This window comes from Protopterus annectens, chromosome 3.part1 (assembly GCF_019279795.1).
Source record: "Protopterus annectens isolate FY-2018-M chromosome 3.part1, PAN1.0, whole genome shotgun sequence".
Classification (NCBI taxonomy): Eukaryota; Metazoa; Chordata; order Ceratodontiformes; family Protopteridae; genus Protopterus; species Protopterus annectens.
In genome coordinates this window covers 1,634,238,244-1,634,260,278 of record NC_056732.1, presented here as the reverse complement: position 1 = coordinate 1,634,260,278, position 22,035 = coordinate 1,634,238,244, and the positions used below count along the sequence as shown (strand labels likewise).

At 39.9% G+C, this 22,035-nt stretch overlaps 1 protein-coding gene across 5 annotated transcripts in view; it reads right to left on the bottom strand.

Annotated features, from left to right (window-relative positions):
- Positions 1 to 22,035, bottom strand: part of CDK14 (cyclin dependent kinase 14) — a 3,129,234-nt gene that overhangs the window by 2,320,340 nt on the left and 786,859 nt on the right. For all 5 annotated transcript variants that reach the window (XM_044067657.1, XM_044067661.1, XM_044067659.1 and 2 more), the window contains one exon: positions 4,211 to 4,305. In XM_044067657.1, coding sequence (XP_043923592.1) covers positions 4,211 to 4,305 — 95 coding nt within the window. The remainder of the gene's footprint in view (positions 1 to 4,210; positions 4,306 to 22,035) is intronic.

Sequence of the window (22,035 nt, the reverse complement as noted above, 5' to 3'; positions counted from 1 at the left end):
TTTGTTACAACTAGCGGGACATGAACCTGTCACAGAGTGTGGAGTAACACTATAATCTCTTAAAATATCCACAGCTGTTGATTCCAAGGACTCCCTTTAGTCTGAGCAGTTCCTGGTTGTGTCTAGAAGCATCTCTACAGCTGCAATGGTAATGCAGGTATTACCTTCCTGTGCCTGAAACCAAGACATTTAACTGATGGCTACAAAAAGACTAGCCTTCATTAGTCATCATGATGCCTGGCACTTCAAAAATTGAATATACGTCATATTTCAGTGGTATAACAGCTGTGACAGCAGTGCACTCCAACGACCGTTCAACCGGCAATCTGCTGCAGGCAAGTACTGAGACCAAATGATGTTCGCCTGCATCTAGACAGTGGACCATAAACATCCATACTGATTTCACAAGATGACCACTTAGGCTGCTCTGAGATATTAACAGGAAGATGTGTGATGAAGTATTACCCAGGCACAAATCACAGTACCTCTATAAGGAAAGCCTATCTTTTCTCTGAGTAATGCCTTGATTTTCAGTATACACTAATGAGATTTTCATGTGCTAACTCCAGCTACCTAACATGCAGTGTCTTGGGGAAAAATAATCCATCAGTACATGTTATGAGCTCTGTTTAACAACTGGCATATCTTTTGTTAGTATCTGCAATAATGTGAGTTATTCTCATTCAGAGCCTTTACTACCCATAGATGACTATCTGTTGGTCACTGTAAATGTTTTTTTACACACTCAGGGCAGGATACCATATGGACATAACTTGAGAGAGCAAGTAAATATTCATCATCTACAGACTGCATGAAATGTGCCTCTCCCATTCCAGTAAGTATTGGCATAGCAATGGGCTGGATCCCCTCCCAGGATGAAGGAGCCAGTCTGGCCATTCCTTCATGGCCTCATTTGTTGATTATATTGATAATATAATATGATAATATTACATTATTAATAATAACATTGATAATATTATAATGACCTTCTCAATTAGTGTATGTCAAGTCATGCTTTTTATACACATTTGCTTCCAAGGTTTACAAGTTCTCAAGGCTCACAATTTGTCTGTATAACAATGCATTTTACTGTTATGTAATGGGTTCAATGTTATGTACTATGTTGTTTTAATTCACTTGTGCAGTGCGTAGGTTTAAACATTACAATAAAAATGAATTTGAACAAGGACTCTGTTACCCTACTGAAGGTGTCTGTTGCTGGTACAGTCGATATTTCATTACCATTGTCGTACTTCTGTTACGATACTTACTGACTCACGTTAAATTAACTACAAAGACAGCAGCACCGGATTCAGAGTGTCTTACTGATGCAAGCTTCGCAGATCTGATAGGAGTACACATACATTAATGGAATACCTGGTTTCTGCTAAACACATGCTCTTACAGTAGTAACAGTTATGGCCAAAGAATGCCTATGTCTCTGCATTCAGCTCCTAGCAAAAAGCATGCGTTTGTTTAAAGATGTCACCATGACTTAGAAAAAGTATGTTTTAACAAGAAAGAAAAAATTTCCAAAGTCCATTTTATTGCACAAAACTGTTCAAAAACAACAACAACAAAAAAAAAAACCTAAATGGTCAAACAGCAAAAATAGATTAATCAAAATAAAAAAACTAAAACAGTTCCACTCACATAAATAAACCAGCTCAGAAATTCTGTCTGTTTATTTATTTTATTTGACATTTATTTACTGGGAAAGTGCGACAGGGTGGGTGCCCATTTTCAGCGGAGGTCCTGGAATAAAAGCTCCAGAGACAATTTGCATATTACATTAGCTTACATGAGCTTATTACAGAGCAACAATGCATGTTTTCACATACAAGAAAGAATACACAATAATGGATAGCACATCATTTTTACATATTTTAGATGAAACATACTTGCACATTACAGACATTAGAGATTACTAAGCAGACTACATACATGAGATAAGTGGTCTTTACAATTAAATGATTCAGATCAGTATGATCCTGTTTGATAGTTAATACATTTTTGCTTATTATAATGTACTTAGTATACATATCTTATAGTAGAGGAGGGAAGTTACAGGAGAGGAAGAGTAGAAGATAAAAACATATGTGTGTATTACTAAAGTGTGGGGTATGGATAGGGAAGAAGCAAAAGGGAGAAAGAAAAGTTAGAGGACTGTATAGTGATAACAGTAGTGTAAGGTATAGGTAACAAAAGGCAATAAATTGTTGATTGTATAAAATATAATAGCAAGGTGGAGGGTAATGCTGCTACAGTTACAAATTAAGGAGCTATTTGATTAACATGGTACAGAACATGAGGAGAACCATCTGTTTTTAGATAGTTTTCAAGACAGTGTGCGAAGGATTTGAGGGGTGTGTCTGTCTTTATAGATGCAGGCATAGTGTTCCATATTTTAGCTATGGAGTGAGAATGCAGAGACTACCCTGCTTATTTACTTGGTTTATGAACAGCGAGTTCAACTTGGTTATCAAAGGGGACTTTTAAGGGAGTGTTTTTGTAGTACAGAATTTAAGGCTGGGCAGGTGGCTGGGTAATGAATTATTTTATGTGTGGTGATTATATTTTACATAGTTGGGTAGTTTTAGCCAGCTAAGTGTTTTCAATGCAGTGCAATGGTGGATATGCCAGTGAGAATTTGATGCAAATCTGTCTGTTTTAGTGTAACATTGTTCAAATTTTTGAGAAAGTAAGATTTGAAGTTTAGTGAAGATGGGGGCTCCATAAAGAAGAGAAGGCAGAAAACTATTTGCAAGAGTGTATCTGGGTGTGGAGGTAAGGAACTTTCTAGAGCATGTTGTCTATGGCCATGCCTAATAGTTTTGCATTGTTTACCACTTCTGTAGTGGTATTATTGAGGGAATATATTTTAAAGTTGTTTTTTTTTTCATGACAGATTTCAGACAGTTTGCTTTGAGTTAAGCAGGAGATGGGAGTTTTGTAATCATTTTTCAGTGGCAGTGAGGGATTCTTGTATAACTTGGTTGAGGTGTGTATGGTTGTTGGAAGTACATATAAATGTTGAATCATCAGCATCCTGTATGAGCGAAGCAAGTTGTGTGCAAGTGTGAAGAGAATGTGTAAGGATATTAAAGGGGAGAGGACCAACGCCTGATCTTTGTGGGACGTCAGTCCTGACAGGGAGAAATGATGAAAGCACTGATTGCCATTTTACTGATTGGCAATTGGCATCTATCAGTGAGATAAATCTTGAACCAGTTTAGGGTGTTTGCTGTTAAACCTAAGGCTGACATTTGGTCTGGTAGTTTAGTATGGCTGAGTATATCAAAGGCGTTTGATAGGTCAGGGAATATGGCACAGATAAGTTAACCACTATCTCTGGCTTTGTTCACTACATCTGTGAAAAGCTATAAGAGCTGTATTTGTGCTATTGGAGGGTCAAAAACCATGGCGGGTTTAAGTTAGAAGTTTTTATTGGTTGAGGTATTATAGGAGTAGTTTGTGGATGCGTTTTTCTAAGATTTTAGAAAAGGGAAATAAGACAGTTATTGGTCTGAAATAAGTGATGTATGTAGACGTACGGCCTTTATGGAAGGGAATGATATGTGATTTTGTCAGATTTTGGAGACATAGTTTTCCTATATGGATCTATTTATGAGTATAGACGTGAGAATATAAGCTACTTGCTGTTATTTTAAGGAATTCACTGGGTAGATTATCTGCAGAGGCAGAGCAGATTTTTAGTTTGCTTAAGAGATTTTTTTATATAGGCTGTAGATACTGGTCGAACTGTAAATGAGGAAATAATAGTTGTTTGTTTTTTGTGATCTGTAATACTATGACTAAACTGTTTTGTAATAAAAGCCATGCAGTCTCCAAAGTAGGTATTAAGTTGTGTAGCAGTGTCCATGGGTGTACTATTTGGACATGGATTGGGATTATATTTTTGCCCTGGTTGCAGTACTTTCTTGATGACTGACCACAACTCTCACAATATCAGAGAAAATGCAAAATTCCCCTAGCTCCTATATTCAGCAATTTCTGAAAAATGCTGGTATGCCAGATATTCATATCAATATGCATTTCATTCAGTAACTTGTATATATCTGTACTTTTTCCCCTTTTTTGCTAGTGTTCTATCCAGTCTAAGCTTTATATCAAAATATTTCAGAATGTTTCGCATCCCTTTTTGTGCCTTACTGAGATAAATAATGATGAAATTGGAAGGAAAACTTACTTGCTTTTCCCTTTGTACACTGTGGCATATGAACCTTCCCCTAGCTTTTCCAGTTTTTCATAAGAGTCTGCTTTGCCAAATTTTGGGCTTGTGGGCTAGAAAGGCAAAAGAGGAAAAGGTTAGATAGTCAGCAGCAGTGCTAATCCATTTCACACAAACATAGTACAATGTTGGCAATATTCCATTTATTCCATTTAGGCAGTTCCATGTTGCATTTCAGATATTGACAGCTTTAATGAATTACAAGCATGCAAACAACTGCAGGGCTTTTAAAAGGATGTTTGAAATGTGTATCATTCAGCAGCCCAGATGTTATTTACACAGATGCTTTCTGAAACCACACTTTTGTGCCATAAGATACATGAACATTTTATTCTGCATGAAAGGACAATTTTGTTTCTGTTTTGTCTTGTCACTTTTTTTCTCATACTGATGGATTACGTCTGACTACGCTGGGCAGTCTATCTTCCCTGGGTCTCAATTCAAGAATGAAAAAAAAGCTTCAGGAAAAGGTCACAGTTAATCATTGTAGCCTGATATATTCCAACAGCTACATAAAATCTCATGAGACTTTATAAAGCCTCAGTTCCTAGCCTGTAATGTCCATCTATGTGACACCATAAGTGGAGTTTGGGGAGCATGTGACTCTGGTCTGTTTATACAGTAAAGTAACAAAGGCAAGTTGATGTTGCATTTACTACCACAAAGGAACAAGTTAAGTTACGTATTATCCTGTACCAGCAGGGAGATATGCACATGCAATCTGCAGATATACAAAAATACAGCTCCCATCTGAAATGTGTTACTGACATGCATGGGATTTGGTAGGCAATTTTGCCAGCCTTGGTAGACTGTGCAGTGTGTGATGATGATGCCCTGTACATTGTACACTCTTAAATTACACAGAATACTGTCAATGCACCATGAAGGTGTGGATTTGAAAAGCAAAAATCATGGCAGCCTCTGCATCCAGCACAGACTACACTTCTGTAATTTGGAAAAAAGGCATTTTGCAATTAAACAATTAAATGTTTCATACATCACATTCCCCAAACACATAAATACAGTCAGTGACATTTTCTTTTTCTTTGTAACAGTGGGATGACTACTAAAGAGGGAAGCTGAAGGTTAAAGGCTGCACAGCTGGCTGTTTCTATACTGCATTTGAACCACACTCTGGGAACTTCTGAAACATTTATCAGGATTAAGGAGACATCGATGAAGCAGGCTGTACATTCTACATGGTCATGGTGGGGTAAATTTCTTCTCAAGATGTCTACAAAGGAGGAGATCATATGACAACAAAAGTGCAGCGTCTAGGGGTTTAATACGGTATGCCACCGTAGGTACCCATAGTTCATACATTCTAAGCACAATCTGTATCATCTCACTCACTCATCTCTATCACTCATTCTCCAAAAGCACCACTATGCAACTATGCTTCAAGGTCTAAGTGTCCTTTCTTGTGGGAAAAAACAACGCACATGTGTCCATTGTAGAAATTGTGGCGCACGTGTGCAGCAGCAATAGTGGAGGTACATTACATGAATATTTATTTTATTTTATTTTATATTATTTTACTTTTATTTGTTTTCCAGGGTAAAGCACTGATCTCTATGGATCTTTTTCAGCCTCAGCCTGGGAGCATTGTCATTCATGTGTAACTGCACACTTGTCAATATTGTGAATTATTATTGGGTTAATAGCAACATTCATGGGGTCCTGCAAATTTGCCAATATTGTGAATTATGATTCGGTTAACAGTATCACTCATGAGTTCCTGCACATTTGCTTAAATACCACGTGTTTTATTTATTTTAGTTTATTTATTTTACATTTGTTTACTGGGAGTGTTCGACTGAGCCAGAAGCCCGTTTTCAGCAGAGGCCCGGGGAGAAAAGCTCCAATACAAAAAAAAATTTTTAAATCTCATGTAGAAAGGTAACACATAAGTCACTAATATAAGCTCTCTAATGCTAATGTTTGTTATACAATATCAAAATAGAGAGAAATATATAAGGCACAGGCAAAAAATTTACATATAAGCTGAAGTAAGAATAGACTTATGTAGATACAACATAGTAATTTAATTTTCATGAATAAAGTCACAAATCAGATGTGTACTGCTTAATTAATAGCCATTGAGTTTTTATGTTAATATGTATATAGGAAGGTAGTAAAGAGAGACGCCAGGCTTGGGTTATACTGATGGTAAAAGTAAAAAACCTAGAAGCTAGGTGAGTGTGGTGCTATACAGAGCAAGGAAAAGATCATCTTGGGTAGTCCAGGAGCAGAACTGCTTACTGGTTAGATGCTACTTGAGGAGCAGTTTGAATTTGGAAGTTAGTTGTGTTAACTATGTGTTGGGGAATGGATGTTATATGCAGGAAGTGCTGAACGGCAGCATATGTTGACTCCATCCTGCTGTAATCTTTTTAATACATCTTGTTCTGGCTTTTCTGTCCATTTTCTGAACTACTAGCCTTATACATGAATTACCAATTCTATGAATTTCACCCCACATTTTAAGGCTATGGACAACTGATTTTATGTTTCTACTATAGTAAAGCAAAACAACTTGACATATTGAAATACCTCATTGTATATCACAATTCAGTTGGAAATACTTATACATATTTCCCTCACCCCATCCCTAGAGTCATACATGCATACAAATATAACCCTGCATCCACCAGGCAGTGAAATGTAGAAATAAAACCAGATTCAACAGTATTTGGCCAAAAACTATGCCAATATATGGAGAAAAATAGGAGAGACAATGACAGACCTGAATCAGGTGATACTATCTGGTTCTCTATGACCTGCACTCCACCTTTGCAATGCATTCTATCTTCCTCATCCTCTTCCTGCAGAGCAGCAGATATACCCCTAGTACTGCACAACCCATACTACAACAAGGAATTTGATAAAGAAATCAGACATGCACTGAAGCTAAACATTGTCATGATTTCTGGATCCCAAGTTGACACCATAAATACACAACAGCAACATTAGGAGCAAGTAAAAATTAGCATGTGCTCACTCTTACCAATAACTTACTCACAATGCTACTTACAATGCCATAGGCAGTTAAAACCCTGATGATGGCCCAGATGACCTAACTTTCATTACAAGTTTGCATGACCGATGGTGCAGACAATCCTGGAAGAGGAAGACCTTGCTCAGAAACTGCTGTTATTTTTGATCTCGCTGATGGACATGAGGGAGACAGCAAGTACATTCATGTTTGTGTGCCTGTGTATGTGTCTCCGTTACATAAGGTTAGACAGAGCAGTCTTGCTGATATTAAACACCTTGACATCCACTGCACAGCTCACCAACAGGATATTGCTGAATGGCCCGGGGCCTGGAATTATTAAGGAAAATGCTCCTTGAATGTGCTATGATGCTGACTCAGGTGTCTTAGTCATATCACTGGCCCTGAACGTGAGTTAGTCCAACAAAGGCTAAGTTGGATTTGGTAGAACTGGTGGATGAGGAGAAGCCATGCAAGACCTAATGGACAGATGTCAGAAGTCCCAAAAGTGGGCAGTAAGTACCAAGTGGTAGACATACATCCACTGACTTGTGTCATCAAAGATGCATTGTGTGCCCAGGGCCATTGTGAGCTCTGTCCATGGTGAAGTCTATTCCTAGCATGTAACATCAGCTAGCAGTAATGGAAAACACTTCTGACCATCTATAAGTCCCTGATGAGTGTAAAACCCTTGAGTGTATCACAACCTTCTTGTGCGGACTGATACTTGTTTAAGTGCAGTGTTAGTACTATAGGAGGGATGGAAGCCATGTTGTGTGGGGGATAGGAGTTCTTCCTGCAGGAGATGGTTTAGCAATTGTTTTTGAATACATTTTTCAAGTATTTTGGAGAAGGGGGATAAGACTGCTGTAAGTCTAAGTTAGTAATGTATGCTGAATTTCCTCCTTTGTGCAGAGGGATAACGTGTGACCTTTCCAAAGAGCAGGAACATGTAATTCTTGGATTGATTTAGTACTGAGACAGGGTAGGCAATGCTATCAGCTGCTATTTTTAGGTACTTGCTTTGAAGATCATCAGCTGAAGCAAGACATGATTCAAGATTGTTTAAGAGTGGTTTAATATAAGATGTGGACACAGGTTTGAAGATGAAATGTGGAATTGGTGGCACGTGGCTGCTGGGCAGGGTTAGGATTAGATACTGGGGATCCTTGGTTAGAGCTGCTATACTATCTATGAAATAAGAGTTGAATTATATTGCTATTTCAAGAATGCATTATTTGGAGCGGGGGTCTGGGTTGAATTTATGCCCAGGATACAAGATTTCTTTAATGGCTGCCCAGAATTCATTTAGGGCTGTGTTTACTATTATTCTGAAAGTTATTATAGCATAGTTTTTTTGTCTTCATTAATTTGCTTTTTAGTATGATCAGGTTAAATTATAACAGACACTAATCAGCTTATAGCCAACACAAAGCAATTAACAGAGAGTTACAAATTTAGAACAGGTTTTCTTTCATTTCCTGTATGCAGAAACATGTCAACCAAGAAGACTAAATAACTGGCATATATAGTGTAATCTATAGGTCAAGAGAAAGGACACCGGCCATCTTAGTAAGTGGTCCCTAGAATGCAAGGACTACTTTTTCTGGGGGAGGAGATGTTAAAGCTAATTTCCAATACAGGCAGACACATATCTAACTAGTTGAAGTCAATATACAGCAAGGTTCTTCAAGATAAATTTTCTTACACCATTGTACAAAGACAAAATTCTGAGTAAAATGTTTGGGAGTTGGCCTTTGTGGCAGAGCTCCTGCAGTATTGGAGTCAGATGTAGTGAACACATGTTCTGTACTTTGAAGGATGTTGTTGACTGAGTACAGTATTTTTTTTTACTTTAAAACTAACTGCAGAAGCACCATCTCATACAGTCACTCAACCTCAAGTATCCACCACATATTCAATAAGATTGCCTGTGAGTGTTTAATGTCCCTTTGCCTGTCTCCTTTCTCTGCCAGTCCATTTCCTCAGTGTTACATATCCCAAACCACATTTCCTTTGGGACATGTGAAACTGTGAGACTGCAGATCACGCACCCACGGTCTTTCACACTGCAAGATGCTTCTCCTTTATTTACTGCCGTACAACCATGGATTTAGTATACACAACACAGGAAGTGGAAGTGCAAAGCCCTTCTCATGATGCAGAGAACTTTGATTCCTTTGAAAACACTGGTTGACTGTTGTGGCAAATAATGCTTAGGGTAGCTACCTTATTCATTGTTTGTGAAATGCCAGTTAGAGTGATCATTTGTAGGGAACACTGTTGAATAAGCACTCAACCTCCAACATAGGAATGTGGGTGAGGATGAGTGTCTGAAGATGGGTGCAGAAGGATCTTTACTGATGCTCTCATTGCTTAGATTTAAACAGTTAAGCACCTCGTGGGAGACAACTGGGGTGAATCCTATGGAGTGGAGTTTGCAGTTAAACATCACGTCTCACTCCCAAGAGCAGTTGCTATGGGGAAGCACCATACTTTATCACACGTCTGAAAATGAGCAGCAGAGATGGCCTCTTGCTAGAGAACAATTAACAGGGTAATAAAAAGCAAACTTCCAACAACGTTTGACCTAGGCGTTGCAACCATTTTGTTAATAGTTATTGTTTTTACCTTGTGTCTTTTACTGATCAAGCTAGCCTGCAGCTGAGCAAGGAACTGATGAAAGCTTTAATCTTTTGTGTTTAATGGTGAAGAGTTACAAGGCTGAATTGCTCCCAGTTGTGATTCATATATGCATCGTGATCTTGTACCGGCCAAGAAATGCAGCCCCTGTGCAGAAACTGATCTATGACTTGGTGATTGCAGACACAACTGGAGGGCCAGTGTAATACTTTTTTATTTTTAAAGTTTGTCGCTATTGTTCTTATTCACAAGAACCAGCTTGATGGCTCCTCTTTCTACACCTAATCACACTACTCATTCTGTGATATGAGAGGCAGGTATCTCTGGGCTAGGCAAGAGCCTTACAACTCATTCATACCTGCTCACATAGCCCAATCGACTCATTCATTTTCCAGCAGTGAGAGTTAGGTGGTAGGGAGCAGATTGGCTTGCAGATCCCTTGTAGTGGCCCACTTCACCAGCAGAGTACCTCCCCCCCCCCTACTGGTGACTCTCTGGGCTCTGTTACTACTGCTTCTGCATCCTCACTTGGCTACACACACATGCACATGGTGGTGCCTGTTTGTAGGTTCATGGTCCACAGCAGAGTACCCCCTACCTCATTGTGACTCTTCATGCTCTCTTACTGCTGCTTCCCTGCCCTCATTTGACTACATGCATATGCACATGGTGGTGCCTGCTTGCTGGCTCATGTTCCATGGGTGCAGCACCTATGGATCTTGCTAGGCATCACCAAAGTACAGAGCCAAAATCGCCTTACCTCCCCTCCCCTGAAATTTGGAGAACTAGCTGTAGTTGCTCACTACCATCCTCCAGGGACATCTCCATCAGATGCCGCTATTCACACTCGGGTTGCCTGTTCAGATAAGGATTTACTCATCTATGCCACTGGAGGTTGCTAAGGTCCCATGTCTTTATATCGGTGAAGGACAGATTGTTTCAGTGATGTACATAACACACGATGTAAATAACAGGCCCTGTGCAGACTGCCTGAAAGCCCTATCCCTGTATTCAGTCTCCTACATACTGTTGAGGGGGAAAACTATGCCTGGCATACAAGACATCTTCAGAACACACTCTGCTTGACTTCCTGCATATCCACAAAAGAAACAGCACAAGAATTACTCATTCTAAAGACTTAAACCTTGACTGTGATATAAATAGGATCTTCTGGATAGACATACTTATTCCAGATACTACCCCCTCTCTGGACAGGTTCTCCATCTATGTGAAGCAGAGTTCCTCCCTAACCCAATTCAAGTGTAACTAGACAAGTGGATGAGAAACCAGAAATTCAACCCTGGTTTGGCACCTGCGTCTCTAATAGTCACAGGCAGCCTGGAAATGGTTCATTTCCTAGGCTCCTGCTTGTAAATGTTTCATCTCCCAAGCCCCTACTTAACCAGGTTACCAGAACTGGTCAGAGATTTGGGATTCATGGCTAGGCTTAAAAAGGACCTTGTGGTTGTTAGCCTAGTACACACCTACGAACCTATATTAGGAGAATCTTTGAATAGTGCAAGTGGTTAGAAAGAACTGGTAAACCACAGACTGCGCATTTGGGGATTTAGGGAGTGGACCAAAGTACAGGGTACTACCACAAGCATGTAAACTCAACATTTTTAAAAAGATTACCTTAAAGGTTAACAAAGGGAAGAAGTCAAGTACTTCATCCATTGTACGGGGCCCGTGACTTAACCTGAAAGAGCCCTGCTGTGAAGACCTTTATGTAAATAGACTATAACTATATATGGGGTTGGGAGGGTGGCCTAATGGCTAAGGTGTTTGCCTTACAAACACAAGGTGCAGGGTTTGAGTCTCACAAGGGATAATTGGCTAAGCTTAAAATGGCTTGCAAGAGCAGTTAGCTTAGTACTAAACTATGAACTATGAACCCTATAACTGTAAAGAAGATGTGTACAACAGTACAGCATCCTTGGTCTGAGTCAGGAAGGCACACAAATATTCCTGTAATAGAGGGGAAAAAATTAAAAGCTACTTTTTACACAGTGAAATGTTGGGCAAGTTACTTCCCTACATGCATGGTATGAGCAGAAGACAAGAGGCTTGCTGCGTTCAGTATCTCTGTGTTACATTATTTCTATGTGGTGAAGGTATAAAATGCATATTCTGAGCAGATTTCTAAGTGACTTTTACATCTTCATCATCTTTCTAAGCCACACGAATAGTCATTGTGTAAAACTAAAAAAAAAATCTTTCTTCTGTGTTTTTGACGTACGTTGTTTCTGGCTTAAATATACACACTACAGCTGATTTTGCTTATAAACCTGAAAATCTAATTTCTTTAAATAACTATTTGCAGTATATAACTCTTTGAGGCAACTGCAAGTACATCTCTAATACATAAGAAAGCATTCTAAAAAGCAGTATTTACTTTGTCTTCCCTTAATTCCATGGGTCAGGTTTGTCATTGGGGAAGCAAACAGTTCATGTTTGATGAGCACTTCTACTAAATGGTGAGACTTTCTAGACAAACAGTTCATTTATCAAAGCCTTTCACTTTCTATTGCTATCAAACCAAAGAAGGAAAAGATTCCTATTACTTTGTTGTCCTTAAAGTTTCTATTTTTTCTTGCAGTGATATGGGTGTAAATTCTTAAATCAATGTACATTTTGCCCTCATGAAATGCACAATACAGACCTTGACATGCAAAACAAATAGGTGTGCAACCCATCTGTAAATCTGGCCAGTGCATTAAACACAGCAGTGATTTCAGCTTGTCCTTCTAACATTAAGTCACTTGTTTTAGAGATTAGGGTAACCAGGAAGTGCACAACTTGAAGTCGGTAATGCAGCCTGTTATAGAGTAACCAGCAGAGTTTACAACTTGAAGTCGATAATGCAGCCTGTTATAGAGTAACCAGCACAGTGTATGACATGAAGTCAGTAATGCAGCCTGTTATAGAGTAACCAGCAGAGTGTATGACATGAAGTCAGTAATGCAGCCTGTTATAGAGTAACCAGCAGAGTGCATGACTTGAAGTCAGTCATGTAGCCTGTTAGAAAACCAACCAAAACATCAAGACTCCACTGAGTAAAGGGCAATAAATACTGGACCACATATAGTCCTAGCAATTATCAAGCACTTCAAATGATACATGACAGGGATGACAGACAAGCAGCCATGATATTAAGTCCCATAGTCATGCAGGCTTCATGACTGAGGAGCTGAACTTTTATCAATTTATTGACAGGTTCAACGTCTCTTACACACATGAATAGTCTGACAGTTGGCACAGAATATTAAGCAGCTTTTAACAAGCTGTTTCCCGTGGTCCAGTGGTCTGGTGTTTGATTCCCTCTGCCTCTATCCCCTTAACTGTGTGACTTGGAGGAAGTCACTTAACCAGGCAGTGCTCCCAGGCTGAGTCTTAAAAAGGTCCATGGAAATCAGACCTCTTCTCCCGTTAACAAATAACTCCTTTAAGAAATGTATTTATTTAAAGTCCAGCTTTACTGACTAAATACATTTTCTTAAATGGGTTATATCCCACCTGCAGACAAGGCATTTTTTCAAGGGAAAAAAGGGAAGTGAAACTCCAAAGCACACAGAAAGTATGATTATGCTTCAAACAGAAAATAATCATAATTTGCAAAAAAGAAAAAAAAAGATAACAGACATGGATATTAACAAGTTCTTTATGGTGAGAACAGTAGAATAAAGCACCCTATCGCTGTTTTTCCCTTTAATAAGCTAACTAGCTCCCAGCAAAGGCAATAGCCAGTATGGTATTACCCTCACTAACTTTGAAACTCCTCCATATGGAATAATTTATTCAAACATAAAGGTGGGGAAAATCATACTAAACAAGCATGCTGTTTACGTTACACAACTGGAGGAAAAAACAGCCTTGTTAAACTGCACGAGGAGGACTCCAAATCGAAGTTTAGTAAAAAGAGATACCACATCCACTGTAAATAAAACCAAGTTCTCGAAACTGTTACATAAACCAAAACACCTCAGTTTGTCTAAAAAATCCTATGAATCAGCTATGTAGGAAGGTAAACTCTTTACATATGGCTTGAAAATGTAATCGAAATACAGTCAGTAGAACTACTTGAAGCAGAAATGGTAGGCCTGAAAGGGGGGTTTGTGGTAGACTTGTGGAGCTTCGGGATCCCAAACATTACACCCATTCTTGGATCCTCCACATACAAAAATGGAAATAACTCATTACTGATGTCATTATTCAAAAGTAAGTCATATGACATACCATAAATGACACCATAACTTTTAATGATGTCAGACTTCTCAACATTTGCATATTCCACAGGATTAGACAACATATTTTCCATAGCAATGTTATAATCATCAACATTCATAATTACCACCCCACCCAGGCCTATCACTTCTTCTTCAGTGATTCAGCCATCATGTAAGGTAAGTCACTTCTTCATTTCATGCCGATTCCTGCACTCAGTGAGTACAACGTTGAAGTTTTCCTGAGCAGGGTGCATACCAGCCCACTGCATTAAACACAGAAATGTGGAAAATGTCAGTTTCTATAAGGCACATCTTTGAAATGGGAGTGAAAACTGGCCCACCTAATGAAAACCCACCAATCATAAGTAGTGAGGTGGAAGATATCACTGTGATTTGCTACATTTTCCCCAAAATAACCTACTTCTTCAATTCCTTCTATCTAAAATATAACACAACTATAATTATGTTTCAGAAGAGGGCCCACATAGTTCTGTTCTACTTCCCTCTGAAAAACATCTTTTGGGTTTTCCACATGAAAATAACAAGACATCATGTTTTTTACTTAATGGTCTTGCACAGATACAGTATCATAATGCTTTTTTTTTGCACTCATTTTATTTATTAAGAATGTGGTGCATATGCACTTAACAGGCTATTGATCTTTGAGGGTCTTAAGAAGCATAGTCTTACAACCCCATGGCAGTTTTTAGCCCTTATACTTTAGTATGATAACCCAGGGCAGAGCAAGGATACTTTGGGACATTTACTTGTTGCTCTTAGGACATCGGTGCTAAACCAGGGGTGAATTTGCCATTCCCATCCATTCATCCATATTACATTTGAATATAGTAAGAGAGGTACTTCACATTATGTGGAGTTGAAGACTGTTTCTAAAAAGGGGTAATCTCCTCAGATAATACTGATTCCTCCAACATGTTCTATTTATGTTGCAGAAAAGATTGAGATAATTTGATTAGGTGTTCATGCCAACAGTGGATTAGTGAATGAGTAATAGGCCTGACAGAACAGAGTATGATGAGGCTATACAAGCGAGGTCATGGTCATCTCTTAGTTACTGAGAAGAGCATCAAGGCTTTAAGAAGGTATGCATAGCTTTTTATGATTTAGGCCCTTGATTTTTTTCAGTGAGAATGCATTGTGGTCACTCCATATGCTATAACTGTTTGGACAGGTACTGATGAAATGATTATATTTAACAACTGGCCTGATGACAGCTGAGTACAGTGGAATGATTGCATCCCTGGACCTGGACACCATACCTTTAGATATATGCCAAGTGATGAAACAGGGCTTCCATACAATAGTAGATACCTGGTGATCAAAGGACAGTTCATTGTCAACATAGGTTCCCAGATCCCCGACTATGGGATCAGCTTTTAGGCATGCATTGTCAATGTGATATTTGCAAGAGAAGTCATAATTATACTTTTTTGGCATTTTGTTTTAGTCTACCATAGTTTTGACACAAGATATTTGTTTGGGAAAGGCCCTTTTTGAAGATTTTGGTGTCCTCTGGGGAGTTTATAATGGCACCATGTTTACAATTATTTCCAGATTTGGTTAACCATAAATCCTTACTATTTATTTTTGACCTCTGAGACATAAATGCCAAAGAACAGTAGTCAAACAACTGAACCCTGGGGTACAACACTAATGAAAGTTCTTTTGGAGGAGGTACAGCCTCCCATCCTTATTTCATGGATTCTATTTCTGATCCAATTTGTGATCCAGTGATTTTCACAGGAATTTACATTTAGCTGTGAGGGTTTATCTTTGGTATCTGAGTGTGGGATGGTGTTGAATGTCTTTGTGACATGAGGTGTGCACTGATTTGCTCTCATTCACTGCTTCAGTAATCCTCTCAAAGAACTCAACCAGGTTAAGGAGGCAGGATCTGCTCTTCACAAACCTGAATGTGCTTGGTTCAAGAGTTTGCAGGTTACCTAGGTCCTTATTTATTAATTTCACAATGGTTCTTTCCATAGTCTCACAGGTGATGCAGAACAGACATATGGGTTTTTTATTACCTAGGTTCACTGATCACCCACCTTTATGCAAGCAGATAACTTGTTCTGACATCTATTCATCTGGCATGGAGCTTGTTTGGTGGCTAATATCAAATAAACTCTGTAGGAGGTCTGAAAAGTAATGTTTCAGGCTGACCAGTAAGTAGTCCTGTATGTTATTCAGCCCAACAGAAGTAACATTCTTGGCCTTGGATAGTGCCTTGAGGACTTTTTCTTCTGAGAAATTAAGGGGAGGGTTGTAGATGCAGGTATTAGTTCTGGGAATATTTATTTATTTGACATTTGTTGACCAAGAAAGTCCAACTAGGACAGAGCCTATTTTCAGCAGAGACTCGGGAAGAAACACTCCAGACTCATGTCTTTGAAATGTGGGAGGAACCAGAGTACCCAGAAGAAACCCATGCAAACACAGGTAGGACATGCAGACTCCACACAGAAGGCACCCCAGCTGAGAATTGAACCACAGATCCTCTTACTCTGAGGTGACAACATTAACTGCAGCACCACTGCATGGAGGGATTGTGAGAGATGACCTAAGTTTGTCCATTCATAGACTGGTGCTGTCCTCTGGGTCTAAGTATCTGACATCCTTTACTACTAGCTCTGTTCAATGCTGGGCATTGTTTCTGAGATTTCTAACACAGTTTAAGAAGGCTTAGTAGTTATCTTCTACCTGTGTGGCCATTTATAGCTTATACCTGGCTTTGGTTGATTTGATTAGGATCCATACTGCCTTATTAAGTTTAGCAAGATCATTATTAGCATATTCAGAGTTAGATTTATTTTTGTGTGCAATGATTTTTTTTCTTTTATTATGGAGTCTATTTATGTTAAGGTTATACCATACAGGTTCATTATTAAAGTTGGCATTATATTAACTAGCCAACTTTAGCCAATATAGAGATCCTTGGAGGGACAGGTACAGGCCACCCCTGGCAAAATAGTTAGGGCTGTCTACCATCTCTTCCCAGGCTGATTATATACATCTGCAGCAGCTGGAAAGGCCACATAAGTACCTCACAATGAGGATTACTGGCCTCGAACAGATGCCCTACACTGACCGCCTCAAAAAACTCCAGCTTTACTCTGTAGCATATCGCCTACTCTGAGGTGATCTCTGCCTAACATATAAAGCTATGTCAAACCCAGAGCTGTTGGACATGCTACACCTAAAGAAATCCAAATCCCTCCGAGTTACTGTGGCTGTTTTCCAAATTGCTGGGACAAAGCCAGTATTTAGACTGTGGTTGAAGAGAGTGCCAAGTGGTTCTGCTAGGTCCTGTTTTAGACGATTTAGTAGGCAGCCTGGGATGTTATCCAGTCCCAAGAGGCTGTGTTTTTGGCCAAGGAGAGTAAGGTTATGACCTGCTCTTAGATTCATAGATTCATAGGTTAGTACTAAGCTAACTGCCCTTGCGAGCCACTTTAAGCCTAGCCAATTATCCTTTGTTGTGAGACTCCCCTGCCCTTGTGTTGTGTAAGCCAACACCTTAACCCCACCTCCCTGCTCTTTGCATATACTAGATAGAGGACTGGTGAAAGGTAGATTTTGGGGTATGTCTTCTAAAGACGGGGGTGATGTTTTTGCCATATCTGTCTGCTAACAGGTTAGCGATGTCCTGAGGGTCAGTATGACTGGTACCATCCACTACTAGTTCCACACAAAACTGGGCCTCCCTTTTAGATTTCTGATGTAGTTAAAGAATGTCTTGTGATTATCCTTAGCTAGGGATGTTAGTTTAGCTTCATAATTGGCTTTAGAGGACTTTACAAGATATCTAATTTGCTTGTTCAGGCTGTGGAGGGTGTCCTTCCTCCGCTGATTCAGTTCCCTCTTGTTCTTAGACATTAGTTTCTTCCTCTAGTTGTACAACCTATTCGTGCTTGATGTCCACCAGGGTGGCTTGTTTTTTGTGAGGACCTTGCTTTGATCCACTCAGGTACAGCTGAGTCTATGCATCTGCACAGGTATTTATACAGGGCATTTGCATTTGACCTCTTGGCACAAGTCAAGAAGAAGAAAGGGGTATAGTCCACTGTGGCTTCTGAGAATTTCAGCACGGAATCAAACCTAGAGATCTTAGGGCTGGTCTGTAAAATATTTATCTTAATAGGTTCATAGGTTGGTACTAGGCTATCAGCCCTAGGGCCTCTGCAGGCCTAGCCATAACAATTCTCAATTCCCTGGATATTTCTTCCCACAATATTTACTTATCCGGGCCCCTGTCTAGCAGGGTGACTGACATGATCCGTGGGGTGAATTTCCTATCTCCCATCCAATCATCAAGGTTCCTTTTGAAGAGGGCCAATGAGGCACTCTGCTTGACATGTATGGGCAGTCTATTCCAGAGTATGGGGAGTCTCTAGGTCAGGAACCTATCCCTCTAGCATGTTTTGTTCATTGTGATGACAAGGTTTAAATCCCTGGACCGTGTGGCTCTGAGGGACTGGGATTTCTTTTAGTGGAGCATGTCCAACAGCTCAGGGTTTGACATGGCCTTGTATGTTAAGCAGAGATAGCCTCTGAGTAGACGATATGCAGTCAGCATATGACATCTGCTTTAGGCCTGTGATTCTTTTAGTGAGGTATTTCTGTGGCCTTTCCAGCTGTTGCAGATGTCTTGTGAGGTACATACCAAATGGGGCATTATACTCTACAATGGGTCTAATGAGGGATGAGTACAGTGGGACAATGACATCCTTTTTTCTGGATGAAAAGCCCTTTGTGATGAGGTGTGCCACATAGAAGGATTTCCTGACTGTTGTGGCGATGTGGTTATCGAAAGTGAGACCACTGTCCACCTGTGTCCCTAAGTCTCTCATCACACTGTCGATGTTTAGCATCCTGCCACCTATGTGGTAATTCATGGGTACATGTTTTTTTCCAAAGGGGATAACTATACATTTCTTGGCATTAAGCTTGAGCCATGGCTCTGGCACCAGGCATCTGTTTCTGTAAGGCCTTTTTGTAGAATATCCACATCATTTGGGGATTCAGTAATGGCTCCCAGTTGCAGTCATCTGCAAACTTTGTTAGCCAGAGTCCCTTAGTGTTGGCCTGTACTTCAGAGAAGTAGATGCCAAACAAGAGTGGTCCCAGGACTCAACCCTGAGGTACTCCACTTGTCACTTGTCTGGAGATGGATTTGGAGTCGGCTACTTTTACAGTCTGGGTTCTGTCAACAAGCCAGTTGGCAACCCATCGAGTGACGTAGGGATTTATGCCCAGCTTAGTAAGTTTATCTATGAGTCCAGAGTGGGGGATGGTGTCAAAGGCCTTGGCGAGGTCCAGACAGGCTGTGTGGACCACCTTACCTTTGTCCACAGCTCTGGAGACTGATTCAAAGAAGTCAATCAGATTCAGTAAACAAGATCTGCCCTTCAAAAATCCAAACTGGGTGGGGTCCAGTGTTTGAAGGTTGCCAATGTCTTTGTTTATAAGTTCCATGATAATGCGTACCATGCCCTTGAAGATCAGGCTTGTCAGACTGATGGGACGGTAGTTTCCGGGATCCAAGGTGGATCCTCCCGTGTGGAGTGGGATAACTGTAGCTGTGCACCACTCAGTGGGCACGAAGCCTGAGGTGAGGCTATGATTAAACATGACACTTAGGTGAGGTGCCAGTTCATTTTGTAGTTCACGTAGTACACAGCCTGGGATGCCATCTGGTCCCATGGATGCTGTATTCTTAGCTTTGGAGAGTGCGGTTTCTACCTGTGTGGCCGTGATTATCAGAATTTGGCAATCTTTTGGTATTGAGATGGGCCCTTTAGGGGGTGATAGGGGGGTGAAGTTGGCACTAATTTGAGCTGAAAGGATATTGGCAATATCCTTGGGATCAGTATATTTAATGCCATTCGGTTGTAGCTCAGAGCAGATCTGAACATCGCCATTTAGATTCTTGACATAACTATAGAATGCCTTGTGGTTTTCTTTGGAATCTTTGGCAATTTTATTTTCGTAACTAGCTTTTGAGGATTTTATGAGGGATCTCAGCTTCTTACTGAGGCTGATGAGGAGTTTTGCATCCTGGGATTTTCCTCTTTTCTGCAACAGTTTCTTCCTTCTGTTGTATAGTTTGTTTATAGCAGGGGACCACCAGATTGGCTTCCTTTTTTTGGAGAAGAGCATCTTGGTTCTATTTGGGATGGCACGATCCATGCACAAGTGGATGTGTTCGTACAGTGCCTTAGTGTAGGAGTCTGAAGTCGAACTTCCAGATCCCGTCTGCGTGGGTGTTGTAAAGTTTGTCACTTCTAACTTCAGTAGCATGAAGTTGGCTTTGGAGAAGTTTTTTAAGGAGGTTTCCTTACTGGGGGGTGGGGGTGGGATGTGGATGTCAAAGGTGATTTGCTTATGGTCAGACCTGACCAATGAGGGGGTGACCACTAGTCTGGAGCATCTATCTCCCATGTTGGTAATGACCAGGTCTAGGATATTGGCTTCCCTGGTGGGACAATGGATTAGTTGATCCAGGGCGCTGGAATTTATGAATTCCACGAACCATTGGGAAAAGGAGTTGGTACCCGAGTAGTTTTCCCAATTAATGGCAGGGTAGTTGAAATCACCCAGTATTAGGGTGTTTGGTTGTATCTTAATATTTTCCTGTATGTTTAGAAAGGTATAGTGAGAATCTTGGGGCATGGTGGGGGATCTGTAGCAAGCTACAATTTGGATTGCAGTCTTACCTAGTGTTAGTTGCACCTGGAGAATTTCAGATGCATTGTGTTGGGCAACTAGCCTGGAGGTGTGAATATCCTTGGTGAATATGGACACTCCTCCACCTTTAGTGTTTCGGTCTTGGTTTTGTGGCCGAAAAGTGTGGTAAGAATTGTAGCCTGGTATTGCAGAGGTGCTCTCTAAAGCCTTGAACCAGGTCTCAGTTACTGCACAGATATCGATGTTCTCCATTTTTAGGAGAATCTCGAGAGAGTGCATTTTGAGGTTTAGACTTCAAGCATTGATGACCAAATTTCCCAGCAATGGCAACTCTAACAAACACCAATGACTTAGTCCACCAAAGAACACTGAGTAAAGTATGATTAATATTGCTTTATTGAGCACTTTTGTCTCGCATTAAAGACTTCATCAGAATAACCACACATTCAAAAAATCCATTTAAATATCCATCCATTCATCTATTAAACTCCATTGGTTCTATTTAAAAAATAATTTCCTGCTTCTCATGTCTTGTTACATCACTGTTTAAAGTGCTAGCTACTTCATTAAATAAAATACACACAATAACAAAAAAGAATTCAGTTTTTGTATACAAAATTTGTGCATGTTTGTTTTAAAACAAGTTATTGTATATAAAAATTGTGTACATTTAAACATTTATTCAAATTAAATATGATGTGAATCGAAGAGGGACAAATAAATAAATATATAATCATTCCTTGTTTTAAATTATTAGCTGCTTAACTCAAAAATAACTTACAGCCAGGCCGCCCTTAGTTTTAAAACTGGGGCCAAGGACAGGTGGTCATTTAGCCCTGGGGAGCACAGGCATTCAATCATAATTTATTTATTACTTATGTGACATTTGTTAACCGGGTTAGTCTAACTGGGCTAGTAGTCCATTTTCAGTGGAGACCAAGGAGAAAAGCTCCAACAGAGACATTCACATAACAAATATTACAGCACATATAGCGTTTCATTACAGACGAGTAGTTACATGCCCAATACAGAAATAGTATACATAAGTTACAGAGAATACAATAAATAGATAGAGGTTACAGGAATACAGAAAAACAAGACAAATATGGAGGATAAGTGGACGGGAGTCGGTGGAGAGGAGGAGAGGAAATATGGCAGTGTAGTAGATTAGGTAGGGGCATGACAAGGACAGGTCTTAATGTTAAGAAGGT